This window comes from Somniosus microcephalus, chromosome 6 (assembly GCF_052327205.1).
Source record: "Somniosus microcephalus isolate GS21.2 chromosome 6, FLI_Smic_1.0, whole genome shotgun sequence".
In the NCBI taxonomy this organism is placed as follows: Eukaryota; Metazoa; Chordata; class Chondrichthyes; order Squaliformes; family Somniosidae; genus Somniosus; species Somniosus microcephalus.
The window spans coordinates 170,337,887-170,365,673 of record NC_140992.1 but is presented as its reverse complement, the minus strand read 5'-3'; the positions used below and the strand labels follow the sequence as shown (position 1 = coordinate 170,365,673).

Genomic DNA, 27,787 nt, shown 5'->3' with positions numbered 1-27,787 from the left:
AACCACTCTCTCAATATGTCCTGCCACCTTCAGGGACCTATGTACATTAACTCCCAGGCCCCTCTGTCCCTGCACACTCTTTAAAACTGTGCCATTAAGTGTATATTGCCTCTCCTTGTTCCTTCTGCCAAAATGCATCACCTCACACTTCTCTGTATTAAATTCCATCTGCCCATTCTGCTAGCCTTTCTATGTCCTGTTGCAGTCAATTGGTATTATCCTCACTGTTTGCCACACCCCCAAGTTTGGTGTCATCGGCAAATTTAGAAATTCTACTCTGATTTCCAATATCCAGGTCATTTTTATACATCTATATCAAAAAAAGCAGTGGCCCCAGCACTGACCCTTGGGGAACACCACTGTCTACCATCCTCCAGTCTGAAAAACAGCCATTTACCACAATTCGCTGTTTTCTGTCCTTAAGCTAGTTCCTTATCCAAGCTGCCACTGACCCACCTATTTCATGAGCCTCAATTTTATTAACCAGCCTTCTATGTGGTACTTTGTCAATCGCCTTCCTAAAATCCATGTAGACAACATCCATTGCATTCCCTTCATCAATCCTCCCTGTTACTTCATCAAAAAATTCAATTAGATTAGTGAAACACGATCTGCCTTTTACAAATCCATGTTGGCTCTCCGTAATCAGCTTAAACCTCACCAAGTTCTAAAACTTTACCCACCACTGTTTTTAAACTGACTGGCCTGTAGTCATTACACCCTTTCTTAAACAATGGTGTCACATTTGCCACTTTCCAATCCTCAGGCACCTCCCCAGCATCTAGTGAAGATTGGAAAATTATGACAAGCCCTTCTGCTATCTCCTCCCCTAATTGCCTGGGATGCAAGCCATCTGGACCAGGCGACTTATCCACTCTAAGCATACCCAGCCTTTCTAGTACATCCTGTCTATCAATTTTCACCCCTTTCATTGCTTCTACCTTTTCCACTTCTACTGACATTTTGTCAGCATCCACCTCCTTAGTAAACACTGATGCAAAGTACTCATTGAGTATTCTAGTCTTGCCCTGCGCCTCTAAGCATATATCACCTTCTTTGTCTCTAATAGGTCCCACCCCACCTCTTACCACCTGCTTACTGTTTACATGCCAGTAGAAGATTTTTGGGTTCCCTTTTATGTTAACCGCCATTCTACTCTCATATTCTCTCTTTGCCAATCTTATTTTCATCTTCACTTCCCCTCTCAACTTATTGTATTTGGTCTGGTTCTCCCTTGAAGAATTCACCTGACATTCATCATACACCCTCTTTTTTTGTTTCATCATCTTCTCTCTCTCTCCCTCGTCATCCAAGGAGCCCTTGCTTTGGTTCCCTTACCCTTCCCGCTTGTTGGAGTGAACCTAGCCTGTACTTGGAACATCTCCTCCTTAAAGATCACCCATTGTTCCATTACAGTTTTTCCTGTCAGTCTTTGGTTCCATTTTACCCTGGCTAGATCCTTTCGCATCCCATTGAAGTTAGCCCTATTCCAGTTTCGAAGTTCCACTCTAGATTGTTCCCTGCTTCTCTCCATTGCGAATCTAAATCTTATGATTTGGTGATCACTCGTACCCAAGTGTTCTCCCACAGACACTTGGTCGACCTGGCCCACCTCATTCCCCAGCACCAGATCCAGCAATGCTTCCTTCCTAGTTGGGCCAAGAACATACAGGTCAAGGAAATTCACCTGATCACATTTCAGAAATTCCTCCCCCTCCGTTCCCTTTACCCTAACATTTTACCATTCGATATTTGGGTAATTAAAGTCCCCAATATCACCACTCTATAGCTCTTGCATATCTCTGCGATTTCCCTGCAGATTTGCTCCTCCACCTCCCTCTCACTATTTGGAGGCCTGTAGAATACCCCCAATAGTGTGATCATACCCTTTTTGTTGCTCAACTGTAACCAAATGGATTCTGTCCTTGTCCCCTCAAGAACATCTCCCTTTCCAACACTACAATATCTTCCTGAATTAGCACTGCCACCCCATCTCCCTTTTTTCCTTCCCTATCTTTTCTGAACACCTTGTACCCTTGAATATTAAGTGCCCAGTCCTCACCGTTTTTAAGCCACGTTTCCGTTATTGTCACATCATATTGCCACATGGCTAATTGTGCTTGTAGTTCACCAACCTTATTCACCGCACTTTGTGCGTTTACGTACATGCATTCTAAACCAATTTTTGAATTTTTCATAGTCTTTCTTAGTCTTCTCCTATCTAATATGGTACTACTTCCGCCTCTAGTGCTACTTTCTTCTCTAGTAGTATCCAACACACACACTTTTTTATGCACCTTATTCCTCTTTTCTGCTCCTATATGCTGGTACCCATCCCCCTGCCAAGCTAGTTTAAACCCTCCCCAACAGCACCAGCAAATTTCCTCGCGAGAATATTGGTCCTGGCTCTGTTGAGGTGCAATACATCCGGCTTGTACACGTCCCACCTTCCCCAAAAATGGTCCCAATGCCTCAGGAATCTAAAGGCCTCCCTCCTGCACCACCTCTCCAGCCACGCATTCATCTGCTCTATTCTCCTATTCTGTACTCACTAGCACATGGCACCGGGAGTAATCTGGAGATTACTACCTTTTGCGGTCCTGCTATTTAATCTCTTTCCTAGCTCCCTATAGTCTGCCTGCAGGACCTCATCCCTCTTTCTGCATATGTCGTTGGTACCAATATTTAAAATAGTCACCAGGAGAGTGAGGTGTGAGGTTAGGAGAATTTTTTTATGCAGGCAGTTTTAGAGCTTTGAATACTTTACCACAGGGCGTGATTGACATAGAAACCACTGCATCTTTTAAAGGGAAAGTGGATAAACATTTGAAGCAGAGCAAGATACAGGATGTGGGGTAGAGCAGGACAGAGGTACTGTATTCGTTTTGGATTCCTCTAGCCAAGAGCCAGCACAGACAGAATAGGCAAAGTGGCTTCTTTTTGTGCTGTAAATATTTTTTATGACAAACTAGGTAATGACCACTCCACCCCCCAACCACCTGAAACCTCTGTTACTCCCACTCGAGCCTTCATCCCAGCATTGGCGGCCGTGCCTTCAGGTGTCCAAACCCCATTTTCTAGAATTCCCTCCCTAAACCCCTTTGCCTTTTCGCCTGCCTTTCCTACCTCCTTAACCCCCACCCCCTTTATCTTTCCTAATGTCTCCTTTGTCTTGGCATATATTTTGTTTGCTTACACCTCTGTGAAGTGCCTCGGGGAATTTTTCTACGTGTATGTGTTTTTTTGATATATATAATCATGCAAATTGGTTTGGTTTATTAGTCGCTTGTAAGCTCTCTCCCGACACCTAACGCTGTCCTGCACTGTTGGATTTCTTGTATATATTGCTTGCTTCTGTAAATAATTCTATTTTGCAAATAAATCTGACTAATAGATTAACCTGTTGGGGAAAGTATCTTGTGTAGATGATATATGTCATCTGAGGTGATGTGCAATGCAGTAGAATCATACGTACCATCCAATGGCAAGTTTACACTTAAAAGAGTAGATTGTTTGCCCGGTGACCTGCTACATCCCACTCTCCTAATGCACCAAGGTTAAGTTTCAGTTCATAGCAAGCATGGAATTGTGTGTGGACACTGCCTGTTGTAGTGACTATAAGTAAGGAGTGTTGGGAAAGAGTATGGGTTTGTTTCCACATCACCACTTCCGGGTTAAATTTTGTATTGCCTTCTAGACATAAAAACATTCAACCTTTTACTGATGCCAAAACAAATTACATTACAAGTTATCGCAGGCGGTATAGAACACTCAGTGGCAGTAGTAGTGGTAACGGTTTTCTGTCATCAGTAAACCAATAACCGAAGCCAAGTGATGATGGATTCCCAGTCAGTTCAGTTTGCTATGCAATGCACATCTGCTGTGAGACAGTGAAATAGCTCATTCTGTCTTCATTTTAAAATAAGCATCTTTCACTATCATTTTGAAACAAGAAAAGGAGAACAAGTAATATTTCCACACAGCTTTTGATATCAGATTTTATTTTTAAAAAATGCTACTTTGTAGTGGATATAAATAAACATCAAGAGGAGAAAGAGGTTGGAGAAGGACAGCGTCATAGTGGGCGAGAGGACAGACAGATTACCAAATGGGAAAATTTAAAGGGAAGGTTTGAGACCTTGCTGCTTGTATTTGCAGTGACACTGGTACACCAAAGCTTGCAGCAGCCTGAGTCACTGAAACTGTTGGATAGGGCAAAACCATTCACTGAGCGTGCCACATAACCTGCAGAGCACCCATATGCTCACCAGATACAAGGACCACAGGTAAACGGCTCCAATCTCCCTCTCTGCAGACAGATTGGGACAGTGTGATTAAAAACGTACTGTGTACTCCTGATTAAAGGTTTCAATCCACAATTGGAGTCCGTTTGAGGGGGGAAAAACCACAGCAGTGCCTATGAACAGCCAGCCAGGTGGCAGCTTTGGCTGTGTTAAGGATGGTACAATTTACCTCAGTGACCTTGCGCTAGTGAAGGGAAACATCAGGTAGGGGTTCTTGCTCTTGTACAGCACTGTATTTGACTTACAGCAGGACTGACATTTTTTTCACTCTCTTACAGATGAGCTGAGTGCTGGTGAAGAGACTACAACATGGCTGCAGGCAATGTGGAAGCAACTGATCGAGCAATGCGGAGCACCTTCCTCAAGTTGCTGGAAGGATTTAAAAGCAAGGTGGTGGAACCTGGCAATCCAAAAATGATCAAAAGAGAGGTGACAAATGTTAAGGTATGAATAAAAGTGAGCACTTTTTTCTGACAAATGCATGTGCTGTGCTAAGATGGTGATCACACCTCCACATGGGTCCTGGAGTGGATTTCATTATCCCACCAGGATCAGTTGGAGGAGAGAGGTTCCAGGTTCAGCGGGGAGGTCTGATAATGGCTTAAGAGTAGATACTATCAGCGTTGTCATTGCCGGCAATCTCTCCACCAACTGCATTGCCGATCGGACTCGGTAACTCTACATTGGCAGCTGGCTGGGCTGACAGTTTTGAATGCTTCTTTCTTCGGTAGTGTTTATTTCAGCACTGCACTGACCCAGCCTGGCAACTTCCCCTCCTACCAACACCTATGATCAGCTCTTGGCAGGAATCTGAGACAGTGGAGAGATAATAGAGTCGTTTCGGGTGAAAACCCTTTGTCAAGACTAAAGAAGCACAGGAAATGAAATAGATTAAGAGGCCAGGCTGGGAGAGAACAAAAGAGAAGAGACATTAAGAGCTATTCAAAACGAGACGAGACGGTGATAGGACAAGTGGAGACAAAAGACGGCTCTAGATTAGGTGTAAAATGCGCTGGCAGAATGGGAGACAGCTGCCATGTGGGAGAGAGAGAAAAAAAAAGAAAGGGCGGGGGGGAAAGGCCAAAACAAAGGTGTGGATAAAAAAAATAAGTAAAAATGTAATAGGGGCCGAGGTTATGATCTGAAATTGTTGAACTCGAAAGTGCCTAATCGGAAGATGAGGTGCTGTTCCTCAAGTTTACGGTGAGCTTCCGTGGAACAATGCAAGAGGCCAAGGACGGTGAGGTCCGAGTGGGAATGGGGCGGTGAATTAAAATGACAGGCGACCGGAAGCTCGGGGTCACCCTTACGGACTGAACGGAGGCGTTCCGCAAAGCCTTTCTGTTGTTATTTCGGATTTCCAGCATCTGCAGTATTTTGCTATCATAATTCTCTGCCTAACTGCTATCATTTCCTCCTCTGACCTCAACACACCTTCATTTATGAAGCCTATCACCTACTCCCTAGACCCTCTCCCCTCCTGACCACTCAACTTCGCTTCGTCAGCCCATGCTTGCTGATATCATCAACCTGTCTATATTCTCCAGCACTGTCCCCAACTCTTTCCAACCTGCTGTTATCATCATGAGTGTCAGATGTGGCTCCGTGGTAGCACTTTTTTAATTATTCGCTCATGGGATGTGGGCGTCGCTGGCAAGACCATTATTGCCCATTCCTAGTTGTCCTTGAGAAGGTGATGATGAGCCGCCTTCTGCACTGTGCTGTTGGGGAGGGATTCCAGGATTTTGACCCAGCGACGATGAAGGAATGGCAATATACTTCCAACTCAGGATGGTGTGTGACTTGGAATGGGAACTTGAAGGTGGTGGTGTTCCCATGTGCCTGCTGCCCTTGTCCTTCTAGGTGGTAGAGGTCGCGGGTTGGGAAGGTGCTGCTGAAGAAACCTTGGTGAGTTGCTGCAGTGCATCTTGTAGAAGGTACACACTGCAGCCATGGTACGCCGGTGGTGGAGGGAGTGAATGTTTAAGGTAGTGGCTGGGGTGCCAATCAAGTGGGCTGCTTTGTCTTGGATGGTGTCGAGCTTCTTGAGTGTTGTTGGAGCTGCACTCATCCAGGCAAGTGGAGAGTATTCCATCACACTCCTGACTTGTGCCTTGTAGATGGTGGAAAGGCTTCGGGGAGTCAGGAGGTGAGACACTCGTCACAGAATACCCAGCCTCTGATCTGCTCTTGTTGCCACAGTATTTATGTGGCTGGTCCAGTTCAGCTTCTGGTCAATGGTGACCCCCAGGATATTGATGGTGGGGGATGCGGCGATGGTAATGCCGTTGAATGTCAAGGGGCGGTGGTTAGATGCTCGCTTGTTGGAGATAGTCATTGCCTACCACTTGTGTGGCGTGAATGTTACCTGCCACTTATCAGCCCAAGCCTGAGTGTCGTCCAGATCTTGTTGCATGTGAGCATAGACTGCTTCGTTATTTGAGGAGTTGTGAATTGCGCTGCACACTGTGCAGTCATCAGCAAACATCCCCACTTCTGACCTTATGTTGGAGGGAAGGTCATTGATGAAGCAGCTGAAGATGGTTGGGCCTAGGACACTGCCGTGAGGAACTCTTGCTGCGATGCCCTGAGGCTGTGATGACTGACCTCCAACCACCACAACCATCTTCCTTTGTGCTAGGTATGACTCCAGCCAGTGGAGCGTTTTCCCCCCGATTCCCATTGACTTCAGTTTTACTGGGGCTCCTTGATGCAACACTTGGTCAAATGCTGCCTTGATGTCAAGGGCAGTCACTCTCGCCTCACCTCTGGAATTCAGCTCTTTTGTCCATGTTTGGACCAAGGCTGTAATGAGGTCTGGAGCCGAGTGGTCCTGGCAGAACCCAAACTGAGCATCAGTGAGCAGGTTATTGGTGAGTAAGTGCTGCTTGATAGCACTATTGACAACTCCTTCCATCACTTTGCTGATGATTGAGAGTCGACTGATGTGGCGGTAATTGGCTGGATTGGATTTGTCCTGCTTTTTGTGGACAGGATATACCTGGGCAGTTTCCCATATTGTTGGATTGATGCCAGTATTATAGCTGTACTGGAACAGTTTGGCTAGAGGCGCGGCTAGTTCTGGAGCACAAGTCTTCAGCATGACATCCGGGATGTTGTCGGGGCCCACAGCCTTTGCTGTATCCAGTGCGCTCAGCCATTTCTTGATATCACATGGAGTGAATCGAATTGACTGAAGACTGGTTTCTGTCGTGGTGGGGACCTTAGGAGGAGGCTGATATGGATTATCCATGCAGCACTTCTGGCTGAAGATGGTTGCAAACGCTTCAGTTTTGTCTTTTGCACTCATGTGCTGGGCTCCACCATAATTGAGGATGGGGGTATTCATGGAGCCTCCTCCTCCCATTAGTTGTTTAATGGTCCACCACCATTCACGACTGGATGTGGTAGGACTGCAGAGCTTTGATCTGATCCGTTGATTGTGGGATCGCTTAGCTCTGTCTATAGCATGCTGCTTCCACATACATGTAGTCCTGTGTTGCAGCTTCCCCAGGTTGGCACCGCATTTTCTTTAGGTATGCCTGGTGCTGCTCCTGGCATGTTCTTCTACACTCCTTATTGAACCAGGGTTGGTTTCCTGGCTTGATGGTAATGGTAGAGTGAGGGATATGCTGGGCCATGAGGTTACAGATTGTGGTGGAATACAATTCTGCTGCTGCTGATGGTCCACAGTGCCTCATGGATGCCCAGTTTTGAGCTGCTAGATCTGTTCTGAATCTATTCCATTTAGCACAGTGGTCGTGCCACACAACACAATGGAGGGTTGAAGACACCCTCCATCTTGTTTGAGTCAGAAGGTTGTGGGTTATAATCCCACTCCAGAGACTTGAGCACAAAATCTAGGCTGAGACTCCAGTGCAGTACTAAGGGAGTGCTGCACTGTCCGGAGGTGCCGTCTTTCAAATGAGATCTCAACACGAGGCCCTGTCTGTCCCCTCAGATGGATGTGAAAGATCCCACGGCACTATTCGAAGAAGAGCAGGGGAGTTCTCCCAGTATTCTGGCCAATATTTGTTCCTCAACCAACATCACTAAAAACAGATGATCTGGTCATTATCGCATTACTGTTTGTGGGACCTTGCTGTGTGAAAATTGGCTGGTGCGTTTCTTGCATCACAATGCTTTCCTCACTGGCTTCCCTATCTCAGCCCTTAACAACCTACAACTTAAATGTTGTAGCCCCTGCCCTCATCTGTGCCAAGTCCTGCACTGCCATTCATGGTAATCCCCAAGCTACGCTGGTTCCCTGTACCCTGTAGATTTGGCTTCAAAATACACGTCTTCACTTTTAAATCCCTCCATGACCTCAACCCGCCCTGCCATGGTGATCTCCAGCCTTGCGTCCCCACTTGTGTGCTTTACTCCTTCACTACTGGGGTCTGCTTTCCCCCTCATGCCACCATTGATGGCTGCTTGTTCAGCTACAACGCCCCTGCCCTCTGGAACTCCTGCCCCATTCCTTTCACCATGCCACAAAAATATACGCTGGGTTTAGAAATTAAAGACAAACTGATCGGTTGCAGACTGATTTAGATAGTTAGATAAACAGACCCGTGTGGAGATGTTATTTAATATAGTATCATACACTTGGGTGAGATAACTCCAGACATGTTTATACCACTTAGTGGCTCCTGTTAAAGGATCAGGGAGAGACCTGGGGGTAATCATTGGTCGCTCATTGAAAGTAAACATAGAAACATAAAAGATAGGAGCAGGAGTAGGCCATTCGGCCTCTCGAGCCTGTTCCGCCATTTAATGAGATCATGGCTGATCATCCAAATTCAGTACCCTGTCCCTGCTTTCTCCCCATATCCATTGATCCCTTTAGCCTTAAGAAATATATCCAACTCCTTCTTGAATATATTTAATAAGTTGGCCTCAACTGCCTTCTGTGGTAGAGAATTCCACAGGTTCACCACTCACTGGGTGAAGAAATTCCTCCTCATCTCTGTCCTAAATGGCTTACCCCTTAGACTGTGACCCCTGGTTCTGGACTCCCCCGCCATCGGGAACATCCTTCCTGCATCTAGTCTGTCTAGTCCTGTTAGAATTTTATAAGTTTCAATGAGATCCCCTCTCATTCTTCTGAACTCTAGCGAATATAAGCCTAATCGACTCAATCTCTCTTCATACGTCATTCCTGCCATCCCAGGTATCAGTCTGGTGAATCTTCGCTGCACTCTCTCCATGGCAAGAGCACCCTTCCTAAGATAAGGCGACCAAAACTGCACACAATACCCAAAACTGCATACAATACCCAAGGTGTGGTCTCGCCAAGGCCCTGTACAACTGCAGCAAGACATCCTTGCTCCTGTAGTCGAATCCTCTCGCTATGAAGGCCAACATACCATGTGCCTTCTTAACTGCCTGCTGCACCTGCATGCTTACTTTCAGTGACTGGTGCACAAGGACACCCAGGTCTCGTTGCACTTCCCCTTCTCCCAATCTATTGCCATTCAGATAATAATCTGCCTTCCTGTTTTTGCCACCAAAGTGGATAACCTCGCATTTATCCACATTATACTGCATCTGCCATGCATCTGCCCAATCACCCAACCTGTCCGAATCATACTGGAGTTTCTCTGCATCCTCCTCACAGCACACACGCCCACCCAGCTTTGTGTCGTCTGCAAACTTGGAGATATTACATCTACAGGAAACTTTGGTTTATCCGGAGGTTGTATGTCTGGAAACCTCGATCTAACGACAGAAATCAGCAGCCGTTTTGGTTAGGTTTTTTTGCTTCTCCTAGCATTTTTTTTTAACAGCCAGGCTCTGGAAAGCGTCTCTGTAGCTTAGCAACAGCTTCAGAGACGCTTCCAAGGTACGGGCCGAGTGTTTACAAGCTGTTGCTAAGCAACAGTGTTTGTTGTCAGATACGGAGATGAAAACCTCCGTATCCTTCAACATTAGCGCTGGTCTATCCGGAAGTTTTGATAGATCGGCAGCAGCTCGGTCCCATCGGTGCCGGATATCGCGAAGTTTCCTGTAGTTCCCTCGTCTAGATCATTAATATATATTGTGAATAGCTAGGGTCCTAGCACCGATCCCTGCAGTACCTGCCACTTGGAAAAAGACCCGTTTATTCCAACTCTTTGCTTTCTGTCTGCCAACCAGTTCTCTATCCAAGTCAGTACCTTACCCCCAATCCCATGTGCTTTAACTTTGCACGCCAATCTCTTATGCGGGACCTTATCAAAAGCCTTCTGAAAGTCCAAATACACCACATCCACTGGTTCTCCCTTATCTATTCTACCAGTTACATCCTCAAAAAATTCCAGTAGATTAGTCAAGCATGATTTACCTTTTGTAAATCCATATGTTGACTTTGTCCGATCCTGTCACTGTTTTCCAAGTGCTCTGCTATTACATCTTTTATAATGGACTCTAGCATTTTCCCCACTACCGATGTCAGGCTTACTTGTAATTATGCAGACTTATAATTCCCTGTTTTCTCTCTACCACCTTTTTTAAATAGTGGGGTTACATTAGCTACCCTCCAATCCATGGGAACTATTCCAGAGCCTATAGAATTTTGGAAGATGACCGGCAATGCATCTACTATTTCTAGGGCCACTTCCTTCAGTATCCTAGGATGTAAATTATGAGGCCCTGGGGATTTATCGGCCTTCAATCCTGTCAATTTCCCTAACACCATTTCCCTACAAATACTGATTTCATTCCATTCCTCCCTCTCATTAGACCCTATGTTCCCCGAAATCTCTGGAAGGTTATTTGTGTCCTCCTTTGTGAAGACGGAACCAAAGTATGTATTTAATTGGTCCGCCATTTCTTTGTTCCCCATTATAAATTCACCTGATTGACCTATGCTTGACTTCACCAATGTTTTTCTCTTCACATATCTATAGACGCTTTTACAGTCAGTTTTTATGTTCCCTGCAAGCTTACTCTCATATATTCTATTTCCCCCCTCTTAATTAATCCCTTTGTCCCCCTTTGCTGAATGATAAACTGCTCCCAATCCTCAGTTTTGCTGCTTTTTCTGGCCAATTTATATGTCCTCTCCTTGGATCTTATGCTATCCCTAATTTCCCTTGTTAGCCACGGTTGAGTCACCTTTTTTGTTTTATTTTTATGCTGAACAATGATGAACAAATTCTGTAGTTCATCCATGCGATCTTTAAATGTTTGCCATTGCCTATCCGCCGTCAACCCTTTAAGTAACATTCCCCAATCCATCCTAGTCAACTCACGCCTCATACCATCGTAGTTTCCTTTATTTAAATTCAGAAGCCTAGTCTCTGAGTCAACTACTTCACTCTCCATCTTTATGAAGAATTCTATGATCACTTCTCCCCAAGGCGCCTCGCACAACATTGCTAATTAATCCTTTCTCATTACATAATACCCAGTCTAAGATGGCCTGATCTCTAGTTGGTTCCTCGACATATTGGTCCAGGAAACCATCCCGTAAACACTCCAGGAATTCCTCCTCCACAGTATTGTTACTAATTTGGTTGGCCCAATCTATATGTAGATTCAAGTCACCCATGATAACTGCGGTGCCCTTATTGCACGCGTCTCTAATTTCCCGTTTAATGCCATCCCCAACCTCAGCATTACTGTTTGGTGGTCTGTATACAACTCCCACTAATGTTTTCTGCCCCTTGGTATTTCTCAGCTCTACCCATACAGATTCCACATCATCAGAGCTAATATCCTTCCTTACTATTGTGTTAATCTCCTCTTTAACCAGCAATGCTACCCACCTCCTTTTCCTTTTTGCCTGTCCTTCCTGAATATTGAATACCCCTGGATGTTGAATTCCCAGTGTTGGTCACCCTGGAGCCATGTCTCCATAATTCCAATTACATCATATCCGTTTACATCTATTTGCGCAGCTATTTCATCCACCTTATTACTCCTCGGATAAAGACACAAAACCTTCAGGCTTGTTTTTTTAACACTCTTAGTCCTTTTAGAATTATTTACTGTAGCCCTGTTTGATTTACACCCTTGATTTCTCTGCCTTCCACTTTTGCTTTTCTCCTTCCTGTCTTTTGTTTCTATCCTTGCTTCCCTTTCCTCTGTCTCCCTGCACAGGTTCCCAACCCCCTGCCATTTTAGTTTAAACCCTCCCCAACAGCACTAGCAAACACAAGTACACAAACAGGGCGAGTTACTCTAGGGAAAGCAAATAGAATTTTGGGTTGTATTGCTAGGACCATTGTGTAGAAAACAGTGAGAATCACTTGGGTTATATAAGGCTCTGGTGTATTCCCTGTTGTGCCAGTTTTGATCCCAACAAATGTTGATGTTCCAGAGAAGGTGCAGAGGGGACAACCAGAATGAAACCAAATGTTTGAGCTCTTAGCTTTGACGAAAGTTAGGGTGTTTTGGAGAAACACTGGCTTAGAGGGGATATGCTTAACAGTTTTAAAATGAAGGGATTGGACATAGACTGGTTAGGTACTTTAAATGAATAGAGATTGTAGGACTAGAGGTCATGCATATAAAATCTATGGACGTTTATGCTGGAATTTGATTGAATACCATTAGGGATCAAGGAACATTTATTGAAAAGATTTCTCTCTCTCTCCATGACTGTGGTTCCACAATTCTCAACCTGTGGCACAGTACACCAACATGGTGCTCCACAGTTATCATTGGTATTTTGTTTCTTGTACAGAAGAACAGCTTTAACTCACCTAGAGAAAGATTCTCTGTGTAAACTTTGACCGCCAGGTAGAAACAAGCAATCTGTTATTTCTTGTGTACATGCTGTGTCGATAATGATTATGCAAACTGTAAACTAGGTAAGTTATGTACCATCCCACAACTGAGGAGCTGATATCTGAAAGCATGACATATTGTGGTGTTTTAATTATTTAGGTTTTACATTTATGAATTCCCGGCCTCCTAGATTTGAGTTTGGGACAAATAACGCAATCTTTTTGCCCCCAATATTTTTGAGATTCGTACTGTATTAAGTGTATGTTCAGCTGGAGCTAGGCCTGAATTCACTGTAATGGCTGTTTTTATAGAAACAAAACCCTTCTTTATTGTGTTGGTAACACTTGAGGCCTTCATTAAAGATGGTTGCCAAATGGAACTGCTAATGAAGAGGAAGTAGAGGAGAGCTATGTGCCATTCAATAATATCAGTGCGGTGAATTGTGATACAATGGAAGCCAAACCTCGGGCTGAGACATTTCAACATAACCGAAAACAGACATGGAAATAATTGTGAGAAGAGAGTGAAGGAAAAAATAAAATATCTGAGAGTGAGGAAATATCATAATGGAATACTTCAGGTCAGAAAACCATGTGACACCGTGTTGGGTCTACGGAACACCTTGCTGCTTTTAGTTTGTCTCTCCTCATTATCCCTTGAAATCCTAATATTTATCTGAAGCTGGGAGTGTTTGATAAGGATGTGGGTGCTCTTTACAGCATTAGTCATGAAGTGGTTGGTTGCAGGTTTGTGGCCTTAACTGGTCAAATCTACAGGTTCCTAATCATCCGGTTTGGAGGTGAAGGGCCCTCCAAGGCTAAGTCTGAATTATCTTTGAGTTATATAGCGTAAATCTGCTTTGGTAATCGCTCACAAAAATAGTTTATTATTTTAAATAATCTTTAAAAGGTTTTGCTATGTTGAATTTTTAAATATAATTTCCAAACACATTTCAATTTATATTGAGCTATACAATTCACCTGACGTCATGGCCAGGGAAGATAAGGTTCCAGCTGTTAATGTTGCTGCCTGGAATTAGCGATAAGCTGAATACATCAATTTTCAGTCAAAATAATGTTATCATTGTCCAGATAGAATGATAAAGTCAAATTAATGCCAGTGAGGAGTGCTCAGCAGCAAGTAGCTCTTTTCTCACCCTTGCTTTTCCTTTAATTGCTGCCCATCAATGACGATGCTATATTGTTCTGGTGCCCTAATATGAATTTGAGATCACAATGTCAAGGATTTGGAAAGTATTCTTCGAGTTGCAAGTCCTAAATTTCTTAACTTTCCTCTCTTGTTCCTCCTAAACTCCAAATAATCCATCCCACATACTCTTCCTCCTTCCCACATCCTCACTACAGTATGTTGAAATCAGAACTCGGTGCACACTATTCTAACTCGTTGTTTTCCAGGACCGTTCACTCTGCAACTCCTTACCTCCCTTGGTCTTCCCTTCTGCTTGAAATCCATAGGCTTTTAAAATCCAAGTTTGCAATCATCCAATTGCTACTTCCTGATTTATTTTGTCTTTTATTCTTTTCAATCTCCTGCACAATGGTCTTGGTTTCTAAATTTAAAAAAAACGCCCAAATGAGGAAAAGCAATATAAATTAATGGCAACATTTTAAAGGGGGATGCAGGAACAGAAAAAGACCTTGGGGTTCACGTACACACATTTTTGAAGGTGGCAGGACAAGTCGATGTTGCTGTAGTTTTTTTTTAAAAAGCATACGTACTCCTTGGCTTTAGAAATAGAGGCATAGAGCACAAAAGCAAGGAAGTTATGGTAAACCTTTATAAATCACTGGTTAGACCTCAACTAGACTATTGTGTCCAATTATGGGCACCACATTTTAGAAAGGATGGGTGCAGAGGGTGCAGAGGAGATTTACCAGAATGCTACCAGGGATGAGGGAATTCAGTTCTGTAGAGAGACTAGAAAAGCTGGGATTGTTCTCCTTTAGAGCAGAGAAAGTTAAGGGGAGATTTAATAGAGGTGTTCAAAATCATGAAGGATTTTGATAGAGTAAATAAGGAGAAACTGATTTGAAGGTAATTGGCAAAAGAACCAGAGGGGAGATGAGGAGAATTTCTTTTATGCAGCGAGTTGTTGTGATCTGGAATGCATTGCTTGAAAGGGCAATGGAAGCAGAATTAACAGTATCTTTCAAAAAATAATTGGATATATATTTAAAAAGGAAAACATTTTCAGGGCTATGGGGAAAGATCAGGGCGAGTGGGATTAATTGGTAGATCTTTGAGAGCTGGCACAGGCATGATGGGCTGTGTGATTCTATGACTGTTTCACAGACTGACGTCATGCCTGTTAAGGCTCCAAAGTAATTTCAAATCCAGACTGCTATTTATTCAGTGTATTCAAAGAACACACAAACATTCTTCTTGAAAGCTCTCTGCACTTCCACAGGGAAGAGTAGATGGCTACATTGGGATAGGTGCTGATGACCCATTATAACATGGGTCACCTGCCCAATGTCATGGATAGTGATAGTTTGTGGTGCAGGGTGACAAACTGTACTGAAAAGAAAGAACATTGGTTTTTGGTGGGATTATTTTGCTGTGATTTTTTTTTTCAGTTCTACGTTGATTGCAATTTTCCAAAGCGACAGGCATTTTACAAAGGACATTCGACACTGCAACTTAGCTTTATGCAGGGAAACTTCAGGGAAAATTTCTTACTTTGTACTGAGTTAGAACTGAGCCATAATAAAAACAGAAAATGCTGGAGATACTCAGCAGGTCAGGCAGCATCTGTGAAGAGAGAAACCGAGTTTGCGGAACACCTCCGTTCAGTCCGTAAGGGGGACCCCGAGCTTCCGGTCGCCTGTCACTTTAATTCTTTGCACCACTCCCACTCAGACCTCACCATCCTCGGCCTCTTGCATTGTTCCACGGAAGCTCAGCGGAAGCTCGAGGAACAGCACCTCATCTTTCGATTAGGCACTTTACAGTCTTCTGGACTCAACATAGAGTTCAACAATTTCAGATCATAACCTCGGCCCCTATCATATATATATTTTTCATCCACACTTTTTGTCTGTCTTTATTTCTTCTCTCCCACATGGCAGCTGTCTTTCATTCTGCCAGCGCAATTCACACTTCATCTAGAGCCATCCTTTGTTTCTTAACGTGTCCCATTACCATCTCCTTTTGCCTTGAATATCTCTTAATGTCCCTTAACTTCTCCTGCCTTCTATCTTATCACAGAACTTCCCTTTTGTTCTTTCATCCCCTCCTCCCTTTCCCAGCCCCTGCACTTGCTAAAAAATCTATTCCATTTCCTGCTTTTTTCCAGTTCTGACGAAAGGTCATCGTCCTGAAATGTTAGCTGTGTTTCTCTTTTTTCTCTGCCTGACCTGCTGAGTATCTTCAGCATTTTCTGTTTTTATTTCAGATTTCCAGCATCTGCAGTATTTTCTTTTTGTTTTAGAATTGAGCCATGTCTCCCGAAGCTTTGTTGCCACTGTCAGCGCTCCACATTATTGGTAAAACATTAATTTGGGTTAGTTATGATGCCCAATTTGAAGGAACCTACTTTAGAAAATTCTACAGTAATTAATTCATGCCCTCACCACTTTATCTTTTTAAAATTTTGGTTTGCTTTCTTCTTCCCTAATCTTAGTGAGATAACTTGCTCTCCAATTTTCTTCCTCCCTTCTTGAGGGAACCACATAGCCTACAATCATTGGGGGAAAATTTGGGTCGCACCCCCTTTGGGGCGCTAACTTTGCCGGGGCGCTACTTTTAGCTCCCCAACAAAATTAGCACCACCGCAGCCGAAATTCACCGATAGCACCCCAAGAGGGAGGCGGGGCACTACTGGAAGCGCCCCGCCTCCTTGGGGCATTGCGAGTGAATATGGCACTGCGGCACGTCTTGCTGCGGTACTGCAGGCCTTCCTCCCCTTTATTAAAGAGGAGAAGCCTAGCGCAGCGCGACCCAGGGCCCAGCTGGGCCACCAGGGATTGGAGTGCCGGCAAAAGAGCCCGGCACTCAAGAAAAGTGCCGAGCTCACGAAGCGCAGCCGGCACTCCGTGGGGGGGCTGCTCAGGAAGCCGGGGATGACAGAGGGGGCAGCTGCTGGCAGGTGGCCAGCAACAAAAATGGCCGCCCGGCACCTCCCCTTTAATTTGCACTGCCCCGGCCACAGGCAGGCCCCCCCCCCTCTCCCCCCGACCCCGTCGGACATAGCATCCGGCGGTAAGTAAGGGGGTGCTACCGAAGATCGCGGCCGGGGTGCGAGCGGGGCGCTATCATGGCGATGACGTCCTTGCCGGTGGTGCAGGGCCGCGGGGCGCTAACGGTTACCGCCGCCGCTAACATTCTGCTGACTTTCGCGGGAGGCGTTGGCAGCACCACGCCCAGGCGCCAGTTGCTTTGTGCCCCATTAGCTAACGGGAGGCGCAAAGCAACGGAATTTTTAGGCCATTGTCTCTTCGAAGCCTGATGGCACAGCGAAGCATGGGAAAATGTGGGCAGAAACCTGCATTCAACTACCATGTGATTGCTGCTGGATGAATGTGCTCTGCCACTGGATCTCATTGAATACATTCTCCAAGTAAGCTATTGTTAATGCGACAGGAATTAAAGCACAAAACATTAGTGATTACACTGACAGTTTTCTCTACATTTTTGAATTTGTGGAATCATTGCAGCTGATTATTAGATGAAGAATCATTGCACCGATGGTATTTTAAATTGGGGAGGTCATATGTATTTGCAGCTTATTATTGAAATGTAATTTTGGCTAACAGTACTTTTAGCTGAATGGACTGAGATAAACAAGATGTCCTTTACCTGGCCAGACACGTGGATTAGATGATTGTTTTCATTAGGAGTTTTATTAGTCAATCGTGCTTTGGCAACTTGTCAGCAGTAGGGTAATTCAGGAAAGAAGAAGCGGACCTTTGGCTGGCTTTCCTCGTTAAGCGGGTCAGTGCTTGCCGATGCATAACATCTGTCTCATGGACACAGCAGGATTTTTATTAAATGCTCATTACTGTGACAAATGGCAGTTCATAAACACTTAAATGTTTTTCAATGTTTTAAAGTGTCCTTTGTAAAAATGTACTAATTTAAGATAAATTACATTTTTCCCCCTGTATTGTATCCAACGATGATGCTGAGAAAGCAAATATATTGAGGGCAAGTATGGAGAGCATCTCCTCCCTCACCCATCCCTGCACCCTGTCTAGGTAATGGGCATGATAGTACTCAGCTGAATTTTAACCAAATGTTTCATAGAATCGTGGAATCCTACAAAAGTACAGCACAGAAGGAGGCCATTCAGACCATCGAGTGTGTGCCGGCTCTTTTGAAAAGCAATCTAGTTAGTCCCGCTCTTTCCCCATATCCCTGCAATTTTTTTCCCTTCAAGTATTTATCCAATTCCCTTTTGAAAGCTACTATTGAAGCTGTATCCACCGCCCTATCTGTGCATTCCAAATCCTAACCACTCGTGTTAAAACGTTTTTCCTCATGTTGCTTCTGGTTCTTTTGCCAATCGCCTTAAGGAGAAGGAGCTTTACTTTACTTGTGCTATACCTGGCTTGGGAATGCTTGATGTTGATGCTGGGTGCCCGAGATAGGAAATGTTCCATTCTCAACACGAATAGCACTCACCTTGAATGCAATAATTTAAAAAAAATAGATGAGAAGAGAATACTAATACACGAGAATTTGATTCTATGGGGGAGAAATTCGGTATCGCCCCATTTGGGGCGCAATTATCGGCCAGGCACTAAGATTAGCGCCTGGCGCTAATTATCGCCTCCAACTGCAAACTTGGCTTTTATCGCCCCTGGAGGTGATTGGAGCGCTAAATCAGGCTCTACACACCTGTCTTAAGGCACATAGGCCGAGGAGCGAGGCGCTACCTCAGAGTGCTGGCGAAGCTCATGTGATGTCAGTTCGCAATGGAACACAGACACACTGGCGCCGACCAGTTCTTAAAGGGGAGGGTCAATCTTGCTCTCCATCCACACTCTGCTCATTGCGGTCTTGAATCTCGGCCTGGAGAGACCTGTACATCAAATCTGTTGGAAAGAACAATGGAGAGGCCCAGCGAAAGAGATCAGAGTGCAGCCCTCATATTCTCTTCTAAATCAATGCAAGGAAGATCAAATCAGAAAGAACCTGCAAAGTGCTGCTCAGTACCCAAAACTCCTCAACACAGCTTTGAATATCTCCTGCAGTCTCTCTCTCTCACTCAGAATGCGTGGTGCAAAAATTTCGTTGACAAAAAAAGGCAGGAAGCGGTCGCCTTTAAATAGCGCTCCCCCAGTCCCTTCCCGACTGCAAAACGCTCCCCTCAACCTGTCGTTGCTAGTGGCAGGCGGTAAGACAGGGGGCGCCACTCAATATCCGGTCCGGGGCGTTGTACTCTCAACTGACGTCACGATCTGCCGGTGTAGGAGATCGTGGCGGTAGTGTTTAATGCCGCCGCAAAATGTCTAGTTAATTTCGTGAGCGGCACAAACATCGCTGCGCATGGGTGCTAGTTGCTTTGCGCCCCATTAGCGCCCTCTTAAGGCGCTAACGGGAGGCGCAAACCAACCGAATTTTTCCCCCTATGTTTTTTAACAGTAGATGTGTGAAAGTACTTTATACTGAATGCTTCTCCCAACTTATCCTTTTCTTCTTTTTAAGTAGCCCTGCTGTGTTCTAGGACAGTATTGGTTTACTTCACATCCTTTGCCCTGAAAGTCAACCATTGACCTTACCAGTTATGTGCAGTTCACTGGCTGTTTTTTCCAATGCAAACTATAAACTGTATCTGATATCTTGTCTTGTTTTTATTTTTGTTTTGAAGCATGCTTACAGTAACCATGTGTTATGATGGATTTCATGTTTCAATAATTAATACATTTTTGCCTGTAATGTACAGCTGCGAGTGGTACATGGACAACCCTTACATCTTGTGTTTGTTATGGTTGCCTGGATATTGGCAAGATGTTTTATTTTAGTAAGTGATTGGCCTGTACTTTCAAATTCTTCTCTCCAGCCACTGGGTGGGTTGCTGTGAGCCTTATTATTTTCATGCTAGTGCTATTGAGCAGACTAGGCCTATACTCTCCAGAGTTTAGAAGAATGAGAGGCGATCTCATTGACACATACAAAATTCTTACAGGGCTCAACAGGGTAGATGCAGGGAGGATGTTTCCCCTGTCTGGGGAGTTTAGAACCAGGGGTCATAGTCTCAGAATAAGGGGTCGGCCATTTAGGTCTGAGATGAGGAGAAATTTCTTCACTAAAAGGGTGGTGAATCTTTGGAATTCTCTACCCCAGAGGGCTATGGATTCTCAATCCTTGAGTATATTCAAGACAGATCAATAGATTTTTGAATATTAAGGGAATCAAGGGATATGGGGATAATGCAGGAAAGTGGAGTTGAGGTAGAAGATCAGCCATGATCTTATTGAATGGCGGAGCAGGCTCACTGGGCCAAATGGCCGACTCCTGCTCCTATTTCTTATGCTCTTATGTTCTAATGTGGCAGTGACACTGTTATCTGTTGCTCATAGTAGGCCATGAATAGAAATGAGGGCCGGACTTTTCTGGGGTCTGTGCAGACACGATTGGAGGCGGGTCTGGTGGGAAATTTGAAATAAGTTGGAGCGGGTCGGGAACCTGCCGTCATCCCGCCTCCATGTACCTTTCCCTTGGGCGTGTTTGCCGGTGCAGCAGCGACCTCAACAGCAGAGGCGGGCGACCTAATTCAAATCATTATCAGCTTGTTGTCAGACCATTTAAGTGCCTTTTTTAGCCTACCTTTCAAATTTCCCTGGCTGACCACGGGATTCATGCAGCTCGGGAACCACATCTGACAGCCTGAGGCGGGAGATGAGTGGCAATTGCTCCGGCTGATTAGTTGACAGCATGAAATGTACTATAAAAGCTCCCACCTGACAGCTAGTCACTTTCCTCAGGCAGAAGCTGTTGCTGACTGCATTCCCAACACAGATTTAGCTTTCTACATGCTGCAGGTGTTTACAGTAAAGTCACCATCCAGTCTTCCCTCATTGGTAGAACCTATTAAACCATTGACCGATTACTTCTCTCATCTCTACTTGACTTGTCATCTATTCCATCAGAATGGGTGCCGTTTTTACTGTCTCACCTTGGTCCTCAGAACCAGACCATGATAAGCCCCAACACCAACAACACCACCACCACCTTCTCAAGGGCAATTAGGGGTGGGCAATAAATGCTGGCCTTGCCAGTGACGCCCACATCCCAGGAATGAATTTTTAAAAACCCATATGGCTGCCACAGGCCGAGCCAGGTTGGCACCACCCCACAGCAACACCATAAAGGATCCCTACAATGACCAAGCCATTCCTTTCACACTGACCACCATTGCTGGAGGTAATGTTATGTCTCACCATTCACTGCAACTCACTAAGCCACTTCCAAAGGTGCACGCAAATTTGTCCAAGACTGGAAAGTGGTGAAAAATAAAGATTTTTATGCTTGACCTCACATTAACAGAAACTTGACATTAGCGTTGAATGAAACACCCAAGTAGCTATCCTTGTGAATCTACTTATGTGTCATCTTTCTCTTGCGCTTGCTTCTATGAGGTGCTACTCCTGAACATTTGCGGACATCGCGGTCGCAAAACCTGTCTGAGCCGGCTGCACCTCCAGGATCGCCCTCTTTCTGGATGGCCCCTGAGGCTCAGCGTCTGCATGAGCCTGAGCAGAGCTGGGAGCATCCTGTGCCCTCCGGCGAGGAGTCTCCACTGCTGTCCCTGTCTTCACCATCTACTCTTGCTCACTTGTGACAGACCAGGTGACAACACTACTCTATCTCGCGTGGGACCCACTGAGATGTGCGTCTCTGTGCTGGTGCTGGGTGCACGCATGTCTGGTGACACTGCGCCCTCAGAGGCTGGAGGCTCCTCTGAGGGTCGTCTTCCTCTTCCTCCTCGACAGTGGTGCGGGAGCTCTTGATGGACCTGTGGGAGAGTAAAGCGATAAGTTTGATATGCCATATGAAGAATGGGTACAGATACCATCATGCACATGATGACCATTCAGTGGCTGATGACATCAGTTCCCATACGAGTGACTGATGTATGACATGTGGCTGTATGATATGTAATTCTGTCACCGGATTGCTGAGATGTCCCCCTCTCTCTGTCTCCTTCCTCGAGCTGGTCGGCCACTCCCAATACTTCTAACGCAGCCTCCTCTGCTGTTGTGAGGGTGGCAAATGATGGAGGGCCACTTCCAGTTCTCTTCCTCTCCCTCTTATTGTGGGCTCTCTTTTCCTGCAAGGAGGGAAAGAAGAGAAGGTTGAGAGAGAGTGATGGAATGAGTGTAAGGAATGGATGGGTTACATCTTTAGAGGGAGTCTATGTTGGAGTGGCCTTGTGTGTTGTTAGTTGGTGTGATTGCATTAGGATGAGGGTGCGTGTGAGGGGTGGCTAGTAAGTTGGGGATATGATCATGTAGATCGCAAGAGAGGGATGGGTGGACGTGCAAGGTATGTTGGTGTGAGTAAGGTTGTGCAGGAGCAGGGTTGGGAAGGCAGCGTGATGGGGATGTGATGAGAGGCACAGCAGGATGAAGTTGAGTGTGGCTTTGCACTCGCCTTTCCTGATCTAATGAGATCATTGAAACGCTTCCGGCGCTGCACCCAGGTTCTCCTGAACACATCCCTGCTGTTCACCTCTACAATTTGGAGCCAGGCTACCTCTGTCTCCTGGGGAGGTCTCTCCCGCCCATTGGAAGGGAAGAGAACCTCCCTGCATGCTCTGGCTCCCTCCACAAGCATATGGAGGGAGTCATCGGAGAACCTGGGTGCAGCCCTCTGCCTCTGTGCAGCCATGTTTCCAAGTGTTTGGAACTATCAAAAGTTCCAGTGCAGTGACTGCACACTCCTAGATGAAACTTCAAATGCAATGTGGCCATGGCTCCTTTAAATATCCCAGCTGAAAACACGTCATCGATGATGTCCTCAGACCCGCACCATTTAATAGGGCTGGGTAACGCGCAGGGCGGGCTTAATAGGCCCCATTAACGCAAAGTCGATTTCTGCAGCGGGGTGGAAGCAAAAACGGGTTCGCTGACCGCCCGCCCGCACCTGACTCGCCTAGGTAAAGAAACATAGAAACATAGAAGATAGGAGCAAGAGTAGGCCATTCGGCCCCTCGAGCCTGCTCCGCCATTCAATGCGATCATGGCTGATCATTCAAATTCAGTACCCTGTCCCTGCTTTCTCCCACATCCCTTGATCCCTTTAGCCTTAAGAAATATATCCAACTCCTTCTTGAATATATTTAATGAATTGGCCTCTACTGCCTTCTGTGGTAGAGAATTCCACAGGTTCACCACTCTCTGGGTGAAGAAATTCCTTCTCATCTCTGTCCTAAATGGCTTACCTCTTATCCTTAGACTGTGACCCCTGGTTCTGGACTCCCCGACCATCAGGAACATCCTTCCTGCATCTAGTCTGTCTAGTCCTGTTAGAATTTTATCAGTTTCAATGAGATCCCCTCTCATTCTTCTAAACTCCAGCGAGTACAAGCCCAATCGACCCAATCTCTCCTCATATGTCATTCGTGCCATCCCAGGTATCAGCCTGGTGAATCTTCGCTGCACTCCTTCCATGGCAAAAACATCCTTCCTCAGATAAGGTGACCAAAACTGCACACAATATTCAAGATGTGGTCTCACCAAGGCCCTGTACAACTGCAGCAAGACATCCTTGTTCCTGTACTCAAACCCTCTCGCTACGAAGGCCAACATACCATTTGCCTTCTTAACTGCCTGCTGCACCTGCATGCTTACCTTCAGCGACTGTTGCACAAGGACGCCCAGGTCTCGTTGCACTTCCCCTTCTCCCAATCTATTGCCATTCAGATAATAATCTGCCGCCTTGTTTTTGACACCAAAGTGGATAACCTTGCATTTATCCACGTTATATTGCATCTGCCATGCATCTGCCCAATCACCCAACCTGTCCAAATCATCCTGGAGTTTCTCGGCATCCTCCTCACAGCACACACGCCCACCCAGCTTTGTGTCGTCTGCATACTTGGAGATATTACATCTAGTTCCCTCGTCCAGATCATTAATATATATTGTGAATAGCTGGGGTCGAAGGACGGATCCCTGCGGTACCCCACTAGTCACTGCCTGCCACTCGGAAAAAGAGCTGTTTATTCCAACTCTTTGCTTTCTGTCTGCCAACCAGTTCTCTATCCAAGTCAATACCTTGCCCCCAATCCCATGTGCCTTAACTTTACACGCTAATCTCCTATGCGGGACCTTATCGAAAGCCTTTTGAAAGTCCAAATACACCACATCCACTGGTTCTCCCTTATCTATTTTACCAGTTACATCCTCAAAAAATTTCAGTAGATTAGTCAAGCATGATTTACCTTTTGTAAATCCATGTTGACTTTGTCCGATCCTGTCACTGTTTTCCAAGTGCTCTGCTATTACATCTTTTATAATGGACTCTAGCATTTTCCCAACTACCGATGTCAGGCTTACCGGACTGTAATTCCCCGTTTTTCTCTCTACCACCTTTTTTGAACAGTGGGGTAACATTAGCTACCCGCCAATCCATGGGTACTGTTCCAGAGTCTATCGGGAAAATTCCGGCCTAGGTCTTGAATTGCTCCTGGTTCAGCTGAAGTGGACCATCTTTCACGACGTTTCTATCCACATTACTTTGGTGGCCAATTCTGTCTGCTGCCGCTTCAGTGGGATTTAGCGAAGGGCTACTGTAGGGAGAAAGTCCAGATGATTACCTATTCTGGGGTTTATTGAGATCACTATGGAAATCCCAGAACGTAATGTACTTGGCATGGCTATGTGGCAAGTTGCATGATTGGCATAGTATGCTATAGCAAATTGAATACATAAGTAGTTGCTTATGTGAATTGTAAATTAACTTGACATTTTACAAATTCTTGTGGGTGTTCAGGCCAACCTATCATCTTTAGTATGTCTTTCAGCCTCGAGCAATCCTGATATCCCAGCCGCACTTACACCAAAACTTCATATTTATGACGAGGTGTTGCAGCTATGCCTCATCATTCTATTTCACTCCAAAATAACAGCAGTGAGATTTATTATGCATTGGTTCTTGAACTTGTGGTACAAAGATCATGGGCTAGATTTTCAGTTGCTTGCGCCAGCAGTTAGCGCCTTAAGAGAAGTGATTTCCGGGCGCTATGCGTGTAGCGCCCGGGCGCAGCGCAGTTTGCGCCCCGCCCCAAATTAAGTTGCCCGTTAGCGCCGGCGCAAAGTTTAGCGCCCGCCCGGATGCGCGCGCAGAAAATGACGTCACATCCTCGTGCAACGCCCTTTGGCCGCCCCGATTGCAAACTTCAGTCGGACCGCCCCATTGTGCGGCGGGCGGCCGGAGCGTTTGGAAAAAGGAACGCAACACAACCAGCGCGGGCCCCGGGGGGCGCTAATTAAAGGGAATGTCCTCTCCAGTATAAAGGCCATCCTTTTTTCAGAAAACAGTCTTGTGCAACGCATTTCTGGAGACACAACAAGGAGGATAGCTAACTGGTTTCAAGCAGCAAGAGGCAGGTATTTTTGGACTCAGGCAACAGCGCTGCAAGTGGCCATTTGGAAATTAGAGTGTTTGCCAGGATTTGATGGGGGTTGCATGGGGTGCCAACGCGGAGCTGCAGCTCCATGTCCGTAGGGCTCGCAGACGCATTGTGAGAGGGGCAGCCCTGGCTAGAGGCAGAGGGGGCTACAGGCGTCGGCCACGTAGGCCTTACCCAGTCAGGCTATACCGCCAGCAGCGCTCCTACCTAAACATGAGTGCCGCGCGATGTGTTAAAAGGCTCCGATTCCGAAAGGGGGTGATTGCAGAGATCTGCCACCTGCTTCGCCGAGATCTGCGGCCAAAGCTCAGGTGCAGGACGTCTCTGTCGGTGGAAGTGAAGGTGACGGTGGCATTGAACTTCTATGCCACCGGCTCCTTCCAATACGCTGCTGGGGACATAGCAAACATCTCCCAGTACGGCGCGCATCGCTGCATCCGCCAGGTGACCGAAGCACTGTTCAGAAGGAGAAGCCAATTCATCTCCTTCCCCATGGCCCTGGAGAGCCAGCATCAGCGCGCATTGGGATTTTCCAGACTCGGGGAATTCCCCTTGGTGCAGGGCGCCATTGACTGTACGCATGTGGCTTTGCGGGCCCCTCTGGAGCATGGCGAGCAGTATCGCAACAGGAAGGGCTACCATTCTCTGAATGTGCAGCTGGTCTGTGACCACAAGCAGCGCATCATGGCAGTCAATGCCAGCTTCCCAGGCAGCAGCCACGATGCCTTTATCCTGCGGCAGAGTACTGTGCATGACATGTTCCAGGCACAGCCTCCCCCAAGAGGATGGCTACTCGGGGACAAAGGCTATCCTTTGTGCACCTGGCTCATGACCCCGCTCCGCGCGCCCAGGACCGCTGCTGAAGAGGCCTACAACGAGAGCCATCAAACCACCCGCAACATCATCGAGCTAACTATTGGGGTCCTCAAGCAGCGGTTCCGCTGCCTTGATCGCTCCGGAGGAGCTCTCCAGTATTCGCCGGACCGGGTCTCCCAATTTGTGGTGGTTTGCTGCATGCTACACAACCTGGCTATCCGCAGGACTCAGGCACTGCCACCTGACGTTGGACCAGCACCTCAGGAGGAGGAGCAGGAGGAGCATGAGGAGGAGGAGGAGGAGGAGGAGGAGGAGCAGGAGTACGTTCCCAGGAGGGAGCGACCAGGGCCAAGGGCCGCACGATGCCACCTTATTACACGGTACTTCTAAGCCCCCTGTCAGGGAATGGCCAGGGGCCATGAGGGAAGATGAATGCAGCCGCTCCGCAAGCCCTCAGCCGGCGAAGCCAACAAACACTAAGAAGAACAACCATGGAGACTGCATGAATAAAGATAATTTTTTATTAAACAAAAATGAAAAGCCCTTCCCACATGAATCCCCAAAAACAATAAACGGGCCCCACAAAAAGCCCAACAAATGACTCACTCCCACAAACTGGGGAGGAGCCACTCCACCTTTATTGAAACCGGGCCTCAACGTCGGCCTAACGCAAAAAAAAAGCCCTCCAAAAGCACAACCATGGGCAAAATAAAGATGGCCACCGCCATATTAAAGGAAAGCTGGCCACACCCTCTACTGAGTGGCCCGCGAGGGCGAGACCTTGGCCAGCATTTTGCCTCCCCTGCCCTGCCTGCTGCTCCTTCGCAAGCTCTGCCCAGTGGCTGCTGCGAGGCTGGGGGAAGGCGCCTGAGGCTCAGATGCCCTTCCGCCAGATGCCGCTGGGGGGCGGCCTACACGGCGTTTGGGCCTCGAGGGGCCGTCTCCTGAGTGGCGCACCTGAGCCTGGCCACCATCAGCTGCAGCCGCTTGCCCTTGACGCCCCAGAGGGGGAATGGCGGCGACGGATGGCGCAATGTGGGCCAGCTGGCGTCTGGGATGCGCTGGCTGGTGCTGTGGCGCGGTGGCACTCGGCCGGGCCCGCACTGCAGGATCCGCAGCAATCAGCCGACGGCCGGCTTGCTGGGATGGTCCAGCGCGGCGCCTGCCCTGGCGATGCCTGCCTGAGACAGCGCGTGTGGCAGCAGTGAGTGGCCCTGTGGTCCTGGTGTGCGCGCGCATCACATCCGCCAGGGTCTTGACGGCATCAGTTAGCATGCGGCCAGTCGCGGCAGTTGCTGCCCCGAACTCGCGCACACTGGTCGCCAGCGACTCGATGGCCTCAGGCATGCGC

The 27,787-nt window shown here is 46.6% G+C and overlaps 1 protein-coding gene across 2 annotated transcripts in view; it reads left to right on the top strand.

The window, feature by feature from the left end:
- LOC147116199 (axonemal central pair apparatus protein HYDIN-like) overlaps nucleotides 1-27,787 on the top strand; it is a 120,672-nt gene that overhangs the window by 41,262 nt on the left and 51,623 nt on the right. For both annotated transcript variants that reach the window (XM_085990924.1, XM_085990923.1), the window contains one exon: nucleotides 4,583-4,748. In XM_085990924.1, coding sequence (XP_085847050.1) covers nucleotides 4,614-4,748 — 135 coding nt within the window. In that variant the 5' untranslated portion in view covers nucleotides 4,583-4,613. The remainder of the gene's footprint in view (nucleotides 1-4,582; nucleotides 4,749-27,787) is intronic.